This window comes from Pundamilia nyererei, unplaced genomic scaffold (genome assembly GCF_000239375.1).
Source record: "Pundamilia nyererei isolate P.nyererei 1_Seehausen unplaced genomic scaffold, PunNye1.0 scaffold00061, whole genome shotgun sequence".
NCBI classification, from domain to species: Eukaryota; Metazoa; Chordata; class Actinopteri; order Cichliformes; family Cichlidae; genus Pundamilia; species Pundamilia nyererei.
This window is the reverse complement of record NW_005187462.1, coordinates 154,414-166,383: the sequence shown is the minus strand read 5'-3', so window position 1 is coordinate 166,383 and position 11,970 is coordinate 154,414. Positions and strand designations below refer to the sequence as shown.

The 11,970-nt window shown below is 40.3% G+C and overlaps 1 protein-coding gene across 1 annotated transcript; it reads right to left on the bottom strand.

Annotated features, from left to right (window-relative positions):
* Window positions 1–2,608: 2,608 nt before the first annotated feature.
* Window positions 2,609–10,040, bottom strand: LOC102201531 (serine/arginine-rich splicing factor 11). The gene is made up of 12 exons (XM_005734901.1): window positions 9,671–10,040; window positions 8,479–8,612; window positions 5,748–5,857; window positions 5,087–5,176; window positions 4,943–4,989; window positions 4,721–4,851; window positions 4,472–4,553; window positions 4,265–4,378; window positions 3,983–4,072; window positions 3,735–3,806; window positions 3,474–3,651; window positions 2,609–3,391 (listed from the first exon to the last, which is right to left on the bottom strand). The coding sequence occupies exons 1-12, from the start codon at window positions 9,790–9,792 to the stop codon at window positions 3,188–3,190; spliced, it is 1,374 nt and encodes a 457-aa protein (XP_005734958.1). The 5' UTR covers window positions 9,793–10,040; the 3' UTR covers window positions 2,609–3,187.
* Between the last annotated feature and the right edge of the window lie 1,930 nt (window positions 10,041–11,970).

Genomic DNA, 11,970 nt, shown 5'->3' with positions numbered 1-11,970 from the left:
CGTGCTGGGGGATTATAACGGCCATGTTAAGTAAACAAGAAAGTGAAAGGTCTGTTATTTTAATTTGGATGTAAGTTTGAAATGCCAAGAATAAGCTTGACATTTGACTCAACGATATTCTTGGGATGTGAGGTTAATTGAATTAGTTTTTTCTTAAGGTGGCCTTTATAATCCTTTGAGAAGTTTGTTTTGTATAAGGCTGAGTACGTTTTGTAGATAAAAGTCCTTAAAAAAATCAGTTTTCCGTGGAATTCCACTTTAACTGTGCACATTTTTAACGTGTGTGTGCGTGCGTGTGCGTGTGTGTGCGTGTGTGTGCGTGTGTGTGTGTGTGTGTGTGAGCGATGATTTTTACTGGCACAGAGTCGGTGAATATTTGAGGCACTATTTGGATCCACTACACCTACTCGCCTTCCAGCTGACTTCTTAGACTCATGTTGTGAAGCTGAATCTTTAAACCTGCATTTGAAATATTAACTTTTAATGGCGGCAGTGGTAGTGATGCTGCAGATTTTAATGGTACTGCGAAGGGGCAGTGTAAGTTAGGCTAACCCAGCCTTTTGTTTTTTACTTCATCAGATTGTTTTGTTGTTCTTTTTTTTTTAACTGTGTAACCAACCGCACAGTTGTGCTAAAAGAGGAACTCTGGGGATTGTACAGTGAGCAGGTGTCTGGGAATCAGTAAGTACAGCATTCATGCCCCTTTTTTTTTCTTGCACTTAACAAAAATCAGGCATTTCCACCGCACACTATAGAAATACGTGTTCAGTTATTGATTTGTCTTTTACTTTCTTTTTTTATTCCTACGTGTTTATGGGTTTCAGACATCCTCTGCAAAAAGAAGAGTTGTGTAATGTTTTTTATTTTTATGCATCATGTGACATAATTTGAGACTGTTGGTTTGTAAATGGTGGGAGTTGCTTTTTTTGTACATACTTATGTTGCTTTAACAAGAAAAAAAAGAATCTCTTAATTGTTTTGTTGGATTTTTTTCTTTCTACTCCCTGGAGATGTGTGGAACCAATAACCTGTCAGCTGTGTGAAGAAGCTCAATATCAGTCTGTAGGAAGGAAGGAAGGAAGGGTTTAACTCTAAGGAGTCTTCGTAGGTGCTGCTATGGTTCATGAGCTCTTAATGTTGATACAGACAGCTTTCTGTGGGATGTTGCTATTGTACTGGTGGCTCAGAGTTGTTCAGCATCCTAATCATTGAAACACCGTGCTTACATATGCATATTTAGTATGATAACCAAATGCAGTTTGACGTTTCACATTCCATAGTACAGGCAGGCGCAGCTAGTGGAAGTGTGCCTCTTCACTGACATAATGCTTTGCATTTATTTGATGCTCCTTCCCGAATTCAGCTGATTGGATTTGACATGTTTTCTGTAGGAAATGATTCATCCATGTCTAAATGTCAGTTGTACAGCAAAAACTGTTGTATAAGTCTGCGACACTATTTTCATATAAAATGTACTGAAATAAAAAGCCACATATCTAATGTTTGCACTCTTGTGTTTTTTCTATCTTGGTCATATTAAAACATGCGTGGCACGGATACGACACCTCATCTGGGTATCCTTTTATTCTGAGCTCGTTCTGGGGCATCCTACACTTCCTCTTCTTTTTTTCTTTTTTAACCTTTGTGGGTTTATAAGTCTTTATTTTGCGTTTTACTGGACAATGGGACAAGACATTGTCAAATAGTCAATATTTCAGTTTTTGTTCAACTAAAACGGAGCTGCGATAGGAAGTTTGGTTTATAGCTTGACTGGGCAGAAAAGAGAATCCGCAGCAGCCTTTCAGAATATTTTTGTTCACGTGGTTTCTGAAACAAAGCAGAAAAAAAAAGAGAAAGTTGACATATAAAGTAAAACATGATGACCTGTCCTGTACCCTTAATGGTGAGTGTTGACACCTCAGTACATATCGATAAAGATGTGGTTTGATGACCATTGGAACAGTTACCAGGTTTTTCCAAGGGTAGCTGCATAGGCAGAGACCATCCTCACTCATTTCTGATGCACATTCAGTTATTTTGTTCTGTACGCAGCCTAAAACAGTCAGACACCCACCAGTTCAGGGAAAAAAAGCTTCAAGGGTTACTCTTTGTTTCAAGAGTTTAAGAATTAAATTACTTTTGACAAACAAGCACTTGCACCTGAGGTGGGAGGGGCTTATAAAGAATATGTGCAGGAGGAAGGCTTTATCTACAAATATGAATTGTGGCACCCCCACCCTACTGCAAAGTAAGTGGTTGAGAGAAATAAAATACATTTATTACTGGCTGGCTCATGACTTCTCCACACCACTGCTTGCATGCCTCTAATTTAGTACTTTTCTTTCACACACACACACACACACACAATGCACTGCACTGAGCTGTTTAATTCTCAGGCAAAGTCACTGTACATGGCAACAGTAAGCATGTATAGTTTATCCCTCAGGTTTCAGTGGAAAGAAACTTCATGAATGTAGAGATTAGGACTGAACCATAATGTGACAACACCTGAGTGAAGGTTAACAGTTGCCAGGCACCCAGAACATAACCACAGAATAAATCCCATCGTAGCAATTATTTTTCAAAATAAGGACCCTTGTGGCGCAACTTGACAGTTTACCCCAATTTTATTTGTGTCCTTTGGAAATTCTATTGCAGACAACATATTTCATTGTCACAACACATTTCAATCTACAATGTACAATAATAAAGGGTTGTAAATAGGTCAGTAGAGATGAAACACAGCTGGGTGTGTTACACAGTTAAAGCAAAACGGTTGGTTTGGAAAAAATAAAACTGAGTGGCAAACAACGAGCAGTGTGAATGAGGACAAAGTCCTGACCAGTAAAATATTTACAGATGCTGCGTTTTTAGAGGAAAACGCTGCGTATTCTACTGTCAGAAAGACAAACAAACTGCAATAACAAAATCTTTAAAAAGTACAGCAATGACAATTTAAAACCAGGTTTCATGTTCTTCATATTTTAGTAATTGTTTCTTATATCTTTACAAAAGTTCTGCCTCCCCCTCCCCTCCGTACACCCCACTGCCCACCCTCCTTTGCAGTGTTTCTACAGTTAAGACAAAATCTGTTTAACTTGGAGCGATCAGGCACAGACATATCGTGGCCTATATTAAAAATATAAAAAGGACAGTGAAAAGACGATGCTATCTGGTTTGGACGTTTTTAGTCGCTCATCTCCATGTCTTCCTGGTGGTGATCATCTCCATTCAGTTTGGACTTTTTGGGGATTTGACCCTCAGATCTCTCCATCTCCTCCTGGCTTTTCGGGGACGAGATGGAGTCAGAGTCGCTCTTCCTCTCGTCCTCCTCCTCCTCTCCTTTTTCGCTGTCATAACCCTGCTCCTCCTCATCGTAGTCCCGAGTCACCTGTGCCGCATTTAATCACGTTAATGACGAGCAGAGTAATGCACCCAGCCACCTGTCTCTAAACAGTGCCTGCTCTACATACCTTAACATCTCCTTTCTCGCTGTCGGACTTGCGGTCCCGATCTCGTTCTTTGTCTTTGCTCTTTTTTTTCTTACTGTTGGAGCGTTCGCGTTCGTCTCTGCTGCGGTCCCTGTCCTCCCTTCTGTCTCGGTCCCTTTCCTTCTCACGGTCCTTGTCCTTCTTTTTTTCTTTCTTGTGGCTGTAAAGAGAACAAAAATATTTTTAAACTGTGGCACTCAAAATTAAATAAACTTCATTGTACATCAGATGGAGAAAGCTCACCGTCTGGGGGACGGAGACCTGGAGACCCTTCTCTTAGGGGAGCGAGAAGCACTGCGACTTCGCCTGTGTCTCCTGAGACACACAAAGGAGTAAAATAAGTAACATTCATAAAAACATCCTCATCATTTATTCAGGACTTACTTGATTTTCTGCTGTCTATAGAAGAGTTAGAGCTTCTGGTCTTTCACACTGTAAATTGGCTCACCTGCATTTCATCATATTATCACACCGTATTCAAGACTACTCACCGATTAATGCTCCGAGACCTCCTGGCGCTGCTGTAGCTTTTGGGGGGAGTCTTGGATCTTTTCTTGGACTTCTCCTCCTTCCTCCTGTCTCTGTACGAGATGAAAGCAAACAAAAACATTACCAAACATTTTCATGCCTGAAAAGTCTCAAAACCTGGAGCTGCCCACTGCCAACGTTAAAAAATAAAGCTCAATTTTGAAATGATCAACCTCTGGTCTCCAAGCACACTTTGAATGAAATGAAACACAGGAGCCATTTTGCTCCTCAGGATAACAGCTGACCTAGATCTACTGCGACGGCTTCGATCCCGGGAGTAGGACCTCCTCCTCCGTGGGCTCTTGGACCTCCTCCTGCTCCTTGAATGAGACCTACGCCGAGATCTGCTCTTCGAACGTCTGCAGCACATTTACAAACAATTAATATTCAAAAATATACTAATTATGAAACTAAAAAGGCTTCACCCGACATTGCCGTAGACGCATCTTTACCTGTGTCTTGAACGAGATCTGGTTCGTCTACGCCGTGAACGCGAACGGGAGTGGGAATGTTTGCGCTTGTCATCTTTCTTACCTGCAACAGTAAAGACAAAGTTATACATGTATTATACATTTACTTACTGCTCTCTAAACATCAATAAACAGGTAAACTGAGAAGTAATTTCCGATAACACGTAATCTATATGAAGCAAGTATTTCTGGTACAGTTATATTTGAAGCGTGCTTTGAAACCGCGCTTACTTCCTGGTTCAATAGCTGCAGAAATAAGAGACTGGGCCTCTCGGACTCTCTTCATGGCCTCTTCAATCTCCTTATTCGATGCATCAGCCTTCAGCCCTGGACTCAAGTTCAATCCAGCTGCAAGGTTCAATCTGCAAATGGCATCAATTATTTAGACACTGCTCAAATAAATATGTATGCTGACTGGACTGCACAACCCGTCTGTGTCTGCACTTTTCTTACTTGGGATCCATGGATTGCATGAGCTTCAGGAAATCTGCGGAAAGAGCCTGGAAAGAAAGGAAGACAAGGATATTACTATGATTTTAAGAACTAAGAACTTTTTTCTTGAACTTAAACGGCGCTATGAAGGTAACTGATCCTCACCTGGGGGTTCATGTTCGGTCCGGGCATTCCCATAGCAGCCATCTGCTCAATGCTAGGAGCTCCAAGACCGCCAAATGGTGTCGCTCCCATCTGAAATGTGGAGCATAGACACTAGAATATATTGTAGAGGTAAAAAGCATAGCACGCTTTATTTATGTAACGTTTTGGAGGGGGGATTTTTTTTTAATAGGATACTTTCAGATGTACTGTTTTTATTATTTTCAGAGAATTGTGCTTTAGAAAGAAGAGGGGTTCTTGCAAATGGGCCCAAGGCTTTGTGATGGATCAGAGAAAAGTGTGTTCAGCAGGCTCCAAGCACCTGCTAGTCAAAATCTGTGGTCCAGTAGCTAAATCTGATCAAATAGTAGCATTGCTAACTCTGAACCACCAGCAGCTTGCTTAGTTTGAATGAATTACTGTGCTTTTAGACATAAATGTTACCAAGTATCCCCACCAAGAAGAAAAAAAGCCTGCTGTGTGTTTGTTTATTGCAATAAGGGAGATTCATGCCCATTTCCAACTTAAATTTTGATTGATGGCTGCAGAGAAGGTAGGAGCAGTTTTAGAAAAACATCAACACCTAAAATCTCTCTTTTTCCCCTGATCAAATAACAGTTAAATATTATTGTATGATATGTTATGTGAAAATGTAAAAACTCACAGATGCCAGAGGATTCGGTGTTGGAAGAAGGCCTCCACCGGGCATCATTCCTGCCACAGCATTGGCTGGAGCCAACAGCGACATAGCTTTAGATTCATCGGGAATGACTCCTGGAGGAAAAACCAAGAACATCTCAGTACATCTTCAAAGACGACGTCGACAACACTCAGACAAGACTTGCAGACAAGCCACCTCAGTCTAACTACACTGTAGTAAAAGAATGAAAAACAAAAATCCACTTTTTTGTCTTGTCTGTAAATCTTGATCCCTGACTTTTGTTGTTGTTGTTGCTGTTTTGCTTTGTTGTGAATATGATTGTAGGATTAGCAGCTATAAGTTTCAAAGTCACAATACACACTGTGGTCAACACTGCCAAGATTTTATCACCTGTACTTGTTTTTTAAGTCATGAACCAAACGTAAGCAAGCACAGCCAGTTGTCCCGTGGGATGTGCTCTCAACTTTCATTAGATGTTTTATGAACAAGCGACTCGCGCCGGCTGCTTCGCTATAAAGCACACAAAAACATTGAGATACAGAAAACAAAGTTCATGATTTGGGTGTAGACACAAGGGTACATTTCAACATCACTTACCATTACCAATACAAAAAACAGAAAAGGCTTACTCATTTGACCTTTTCTAGCCTTTTTCTGGTGGGTTCTCTCTCTTTTTGTTTTTTTTATACAACCCCACCACAAAAAACACTTAACAACCAGGTAAAGTACTGCTAATCAAATACAGTACTGACAGGTTTTAGCCAACAGTATGTCACAAAAAATATAGTAAATAAACAATAATCTACACTGAACAATTACAGGCTATTGGCAGCAAAGGTAGTGATAAGAAAAATATTCCCAAAGCTGAAGAGAACCAAACGGTAAAAATGACAGAAAAAAAAATCATGAGATGATCATCCATGGCTGTGCAATCTGAAAACAGGCTAGTTTTTAATCTGACATGTTTCTTTACATTATGAAGGGAGGAGAGAGGGAGGGAGGGAGAGAGGGAGAGAGAGAGAGAGAGAGAGAGGGGGGAGACATGCACCCACGCACACCCACGCACACAACAGAAAGGACACTTGAGAAACAGGATAAGGCTGCAGAAGACAAAACTGTTGGTGGCATTTTCAGCGGGGCCTGGTAAATAGGGCTGGCTGAACCAGGAAAAAGAACTGTAAAACACAACAACAAAAGAAACACCACTGTTAAACTTGAGATTCACTCAACTCGTTCAGAGTCATGTTTGGAGAGGGTCAATTTAAAAAATTAAGTTAATAAAAATGCATTTTTACGGCAACATCAAGAGGCTTAAAACCATAATTATCTCTTGTGTTAGTGAAAGTTTTGGAATGCAAATTTACAGTATAATAATAATATAGTAATAACAGTAATACAAGGCTTTGGGAAATAAAGCAAGTAAATGCCGAGGGCAGTTTCTGTGCTTATTATGACCAAAAGCCAAATCAGAATTAACTGCCACAACACCCGCTGGCCAAAACTCAGATGATGGCAAACACCTTCAAAAATCTAGTCTAGCATGCACAGCTGATTAGTTCTTCTATTTGGCATGCTTTGTGCTGGTGTAGGGATGTCCCGAACATTTTCTCTTCTTTTATTGGTTTAAAGTCTGATTAGTGTTAACAAAAGGAAACAGACCCAAATCTTGATCCAGTATTCATATTTCCCCTCTAATGTAGCTGTGTGATACGTTTCCAGCTAAAGAAATTTACATTAAAAAAAAAGAAAAAAAAAGTCAGTTCAGTTTGGAGACTTGTGTGCGTGTTTGAAGGGGATGGATTCAACATCCACACAGGTGTTTTCTCTTATTAGGCTGATCAGACCAGTTTTCAGGAGCTTCATCCTAACTCTTTTCCTGGTTTTCTTGCACCTACTGGACTAGAGTTTGCGATCCAACCATCACAGCCCAACCCAAGCCGATCCTAAAAACATGATCAAATCAACCAATAACCGAAACACCTATGTGTATGTGCAGAGCATTTACTGCTATGTCACTGTGGATCTGATGGCTTTCACAGTATCTAAGACAACATTAAAACACATTGCTGCCGAATTTCAATTCGCAGAAGGTTAAAATATAAACAGAGGATCAGAAATGGTTCCGATATGTTTGGATTGCCTTGACACTATTCTACTTGCTCGGGGTATCCCTTATTTGGTGAATGCCTACTACATGACACACATTGTATCTGAGAATATAAAAAATCCTTTCAACATGTGAGGACATTAGATTTCCCTGCACCCTCCCAAATCCCCTAATTTGATTAAGCAGTTGTGAGGCTTTTTTTTTTTTTTCAAAAAAGATGCCTTGAACAGAGAGAAAAAAAAAGTTAATATTTTACTGCAGAACAAGAGAGAGAAGGGGCTTGCGATTGGTGCCATTATTTTTTCTAATCTCCTGATGGCATCAGAGGACCACTTTCAGCCAGCAAGGAAGGGGCTCTCTGCAAATGACTTGTCCACTATGAAAACCACAACACAAATAACAGAGAGAGAAGTTTACAGCTAGATTGTAAGACACAGACACAAATGTACATTTCCCTTTTACATACCTAGAAATGCCAAGCACTGAAAAGCTTAGCTGCTTTCTCATGGCAGTAGGAAAAACAGAAACCTCAATGTCTCTAGCGTTTGCAAGTCTAACAAATACACCTACGCATTATGACGTACGTTCAGAGATGACCACAGCCAAAGGAATAAAACAGATACCCACCTTCAGCGAAAGGGACCACGATCAAGGCTCTGTCCACGAAGACTGTGTTCGTCAGGTGTTGGGAAACTCCCACGGACTCAGCCTCAAGGAATTTTACAAAACAGACACGTGAAGTCACAGGCAAGGGAGAGTCACTGGAAGAAAATACAGATAGGTTGTGCAAAGAATACAAACAAGGGGAGACAACATGCCTTCTTCATACTCAGTCTGTGTCCACAGGGACAAGAAAGCACAGGAGTGACTCTTGTTCCCTGCATCCTCTGCATAGTACAACACAGTATCATCCAGAGGTGACACACAACCTTTTTCTTCAGCCATTTCTGATCCTGTTGCACTCCTTAGCACCACAGTATGAGGATAAAACTCAATACTGGTATAAAACTGGCGGCGATCAAACTTTCAAACAGTTACTAAATTGTTACAACTACATCTACCCGGAAAATCACCACCTTGATTATTTCATACCTGTCCAGTAGCCACGTGTAATTCAACAGAGAAAACACAACACAGAGAGAATTAAGGTAAGAAAACACTGTGCAGTGTGTACTGTAGCTCATTATTGTCCACTGTGGATCTAAACAAAGCATGCACCTAAGGAAATATTCCAATTTAGCTCAACCAGGCGTGTAACCAAATGCCCCACTGCTCATTAAGAGTCATAATTAGTTGTTCTTTTGCACTGTCGCTGGTTTAGGATGCTAATCAACAGCTCATTTTATACGAAAAGCTGCCACATAAGTCCCACTTGAAATCAAAATAATTAGGAGCAACTCTGGTGATTATTAAAATTAAGCCATTCATGCTTATTTCTCCCGTGTATATTTTTATGACTTTGTTTTCTGACGGAGAGATTACAGATAACTCGATAAACAGGATGTATAGCTGCCTACCGTGTATGTGTTAGATAACCGACTTACACAAACGATTACCAATTTTTTGATTGCTTAATCGACAAATGTGATAATCGGCAGATGCGTATGGATTAAGAATTGAAGTATTGTTAAATACATGCATATCTAATTTGAGAGAAGCAAGCGTTGCCACGTTCAATAAAGACGCGGGAGCATTAGCATTAGCACTACCGTGCAGCGAGGCCTGCTCGATGCTGTAGGCCTCAGCAAGAGCCCCGCGTGAGCCGCCATAGATAGTGGAGGAGAGGATAATTTACCAGTTCATAATTCACAATACTCACTCGGGCGGGAACAGTTTGAGCTCCTCTATGGTTCCGAGGAATCCAAACAGAGTCCTCATTTGTTCGGACGTCGTACTCGGTGAAACGTTTGTCACCTGGATTACGTGCGTGTTGGAATTCATTTTCGCGAGTGCTATAGTCGAGCTAGCTATATGCTAGCAGCGTCCCCGAATCTTAAACAGAAAAGACAAAAACTGTAAACGTTCACAACTACAAAAACATCAGGCGACCACAAAAGCTAGCATCTTCCCCAAAGATAGATGGTGGCTGTTTTTTTTTGTTTGGGGTTTTTTTTTCCTCCGGACAGCCCTACAACAGTGAGCACAGAACAACAATGCCACTGCCCAAACTGTCGTGAGGTTGCTTTGGATACTTCAGGTACTGTTTGTAGAATCGTACTTAAGAATTTTTCCTCCATATACAGTCGTCACAGGGTCAAAAATATATGCCGTACGTTTGATCTTTTCAAGAGATGGAGTAAAATTATATTGATCATAGTGGACTGCACTGTGTTACTAATAAAATCCTGGCACTTTGGTTTTGAAGGTGGAATCTAAGGTAGTGCACACAAATGTATTGATGCCTATCTCGAAATTAAACATTTTGAGGTAATTCTCAAAGTCTGTTGTGCTTTAATGTGATATATAAATAAACTTGACTAATGTTCTGTAAAATAAACGAAATAGTGTTTCATAAAGCTGAAACGAGAAATGCACTGGAGAGTAAATAGCTCTATTTTTTCCTACACCACTTAAAGGCAACACGAGTCGGAATACGGCTGAAACCAGGTGGGTGTGTTTAAGGTTGTGTCACATGATTCTGTTGCTAGGCTGTTAGCTGGTGGCTTCTCCATCTGATGTTAGTGCAGTCTATTACCTCCTTACCCTAAACTATGCTATTATACACAAATCGTTTTCAGGCGACAGCGATTTGCGCATATACAGCGAAAATTTTAACAAGCAAACCCTGATTAATTCTCTTGATTTGTGTGCTGAAAAATCATCGCTGTAGTGGCTACTCAACGACCCACATCTAGGCACGTTGCTGGCTAGCTTAGCACCCGTTTTAGGCGGGATGTCAACAGGTTTCCGTAGTGTTAGTCTTAGTTTTATCTTTCAAAACGTGAGGAGGCAATTTAGTAAATGAGACAGAAGCTGCCACTTAAACCGAGGAGATCTCAGGACAGCTTACTCCCTGGATAAGCTGATATGGTTGAACCACAGAGATCAAGAACATGAGACAGGCAAGTGGATGCACTTCTGTGTTTTATTTTGTATCATTGGAGTTAGAGTTGGTGTTTACATTGAATATAATCACTGTTTGCCCAACAACAATATTTAATTTGATTTATTTTCTTTATGTAATGCACTGATCCAAAGAATAACATGTTAAAATCAAGACACTCGCATAGATGAGCACACAATTACTAGCCCCTATATGAAAGATTTTGCCTTTTTAAGTATTTCCTAAGTGCTGTTAAACAGGACAAGGAATGTTTAGCAGATTTTCCAAGCACCCTAGTTTTATTTGGGATGTCTACATGATCTTACTTTAACAAACAACTACCGGGGTCAAAATTAATAGCTCCTTTGATGATAATAGTCTTTTTTTTGGTGGTAATAGTGTGTTGTAGTTTTCAACAATCCCAGCCTATTCTTCTCTTTGGTGAGTTTCTAGATTTTGATGGTCTTTTGGCATGGACTTTGGTCTTCAGTTCAACCCACAGGCTTTGTGCAGACCAGCCTGTAATGTTTACTTCGGTGCTCTAGTTTCTTCTCACCTGACACGCTTCTACTATGCATAATCTTTCTTCGGGTTATTCTTAGTACACTTCAGTCTGTCTTAAGGATATCTGTTCATCCGAAGTCAAGTTTTTCTTAATCTTCAACCATGCAGTCCAATTCCTTTGCAGGGTTCTGCTGATTTTCTTCTTTGAGAATACAATTCCCAACTTGGCTAAGTCATTCACTCGTGCCTTGGCAGTTGTTCTGGGGTCTTTAGACACATCTCTCACTTGTTTTCTTTCCAGAGTCTTTGAAACCTTTCACAGGCTGCCAGGCTTGTTCTGTACTCCGTGACTCTCTTTGAATTTTTTGATGCAACTTCTCACTTTTCTGTTTCTTCGCAGTTGAAAACACTGTCATAACTTTGTGTATCCATCTCCTGCTTTGTGGGCATAAACAATTCTTTTTCTAAATTATAAACTGATTTTGTTTGTTTTTGGCGTGATGCTTTCTCAACTGACAGCACTGTTGTGTCACATTGAAAGACAAGCCTCAGTTTGAGCATTACAAAGTTAA

Bases quoted from the DNA above. Each gene is read 5' to 3' on its own strand.
- LOC102201531 (XM_005734901.1), bottom strand. From the start codon at position 9,792: ATGAATTCCAACACGCACGTAATCCAGGTGACAAACGTTTCACCGAGT. The intron at 8,613-9,670 runs GTGAGTATTGTG...ATTTTCTTCCAG, and splicing joins CTCAAACTGTTCCCGCCCGA to TGACTCTCCCTTGCCTGTGA. The intron at 5,177-5,747 runs GTGAGTTTTTAC...TCCACATTTCAG, and splicing joins CACCGAATCCTCTGGCATCT to ATGGGAGCGACACCATTTGG.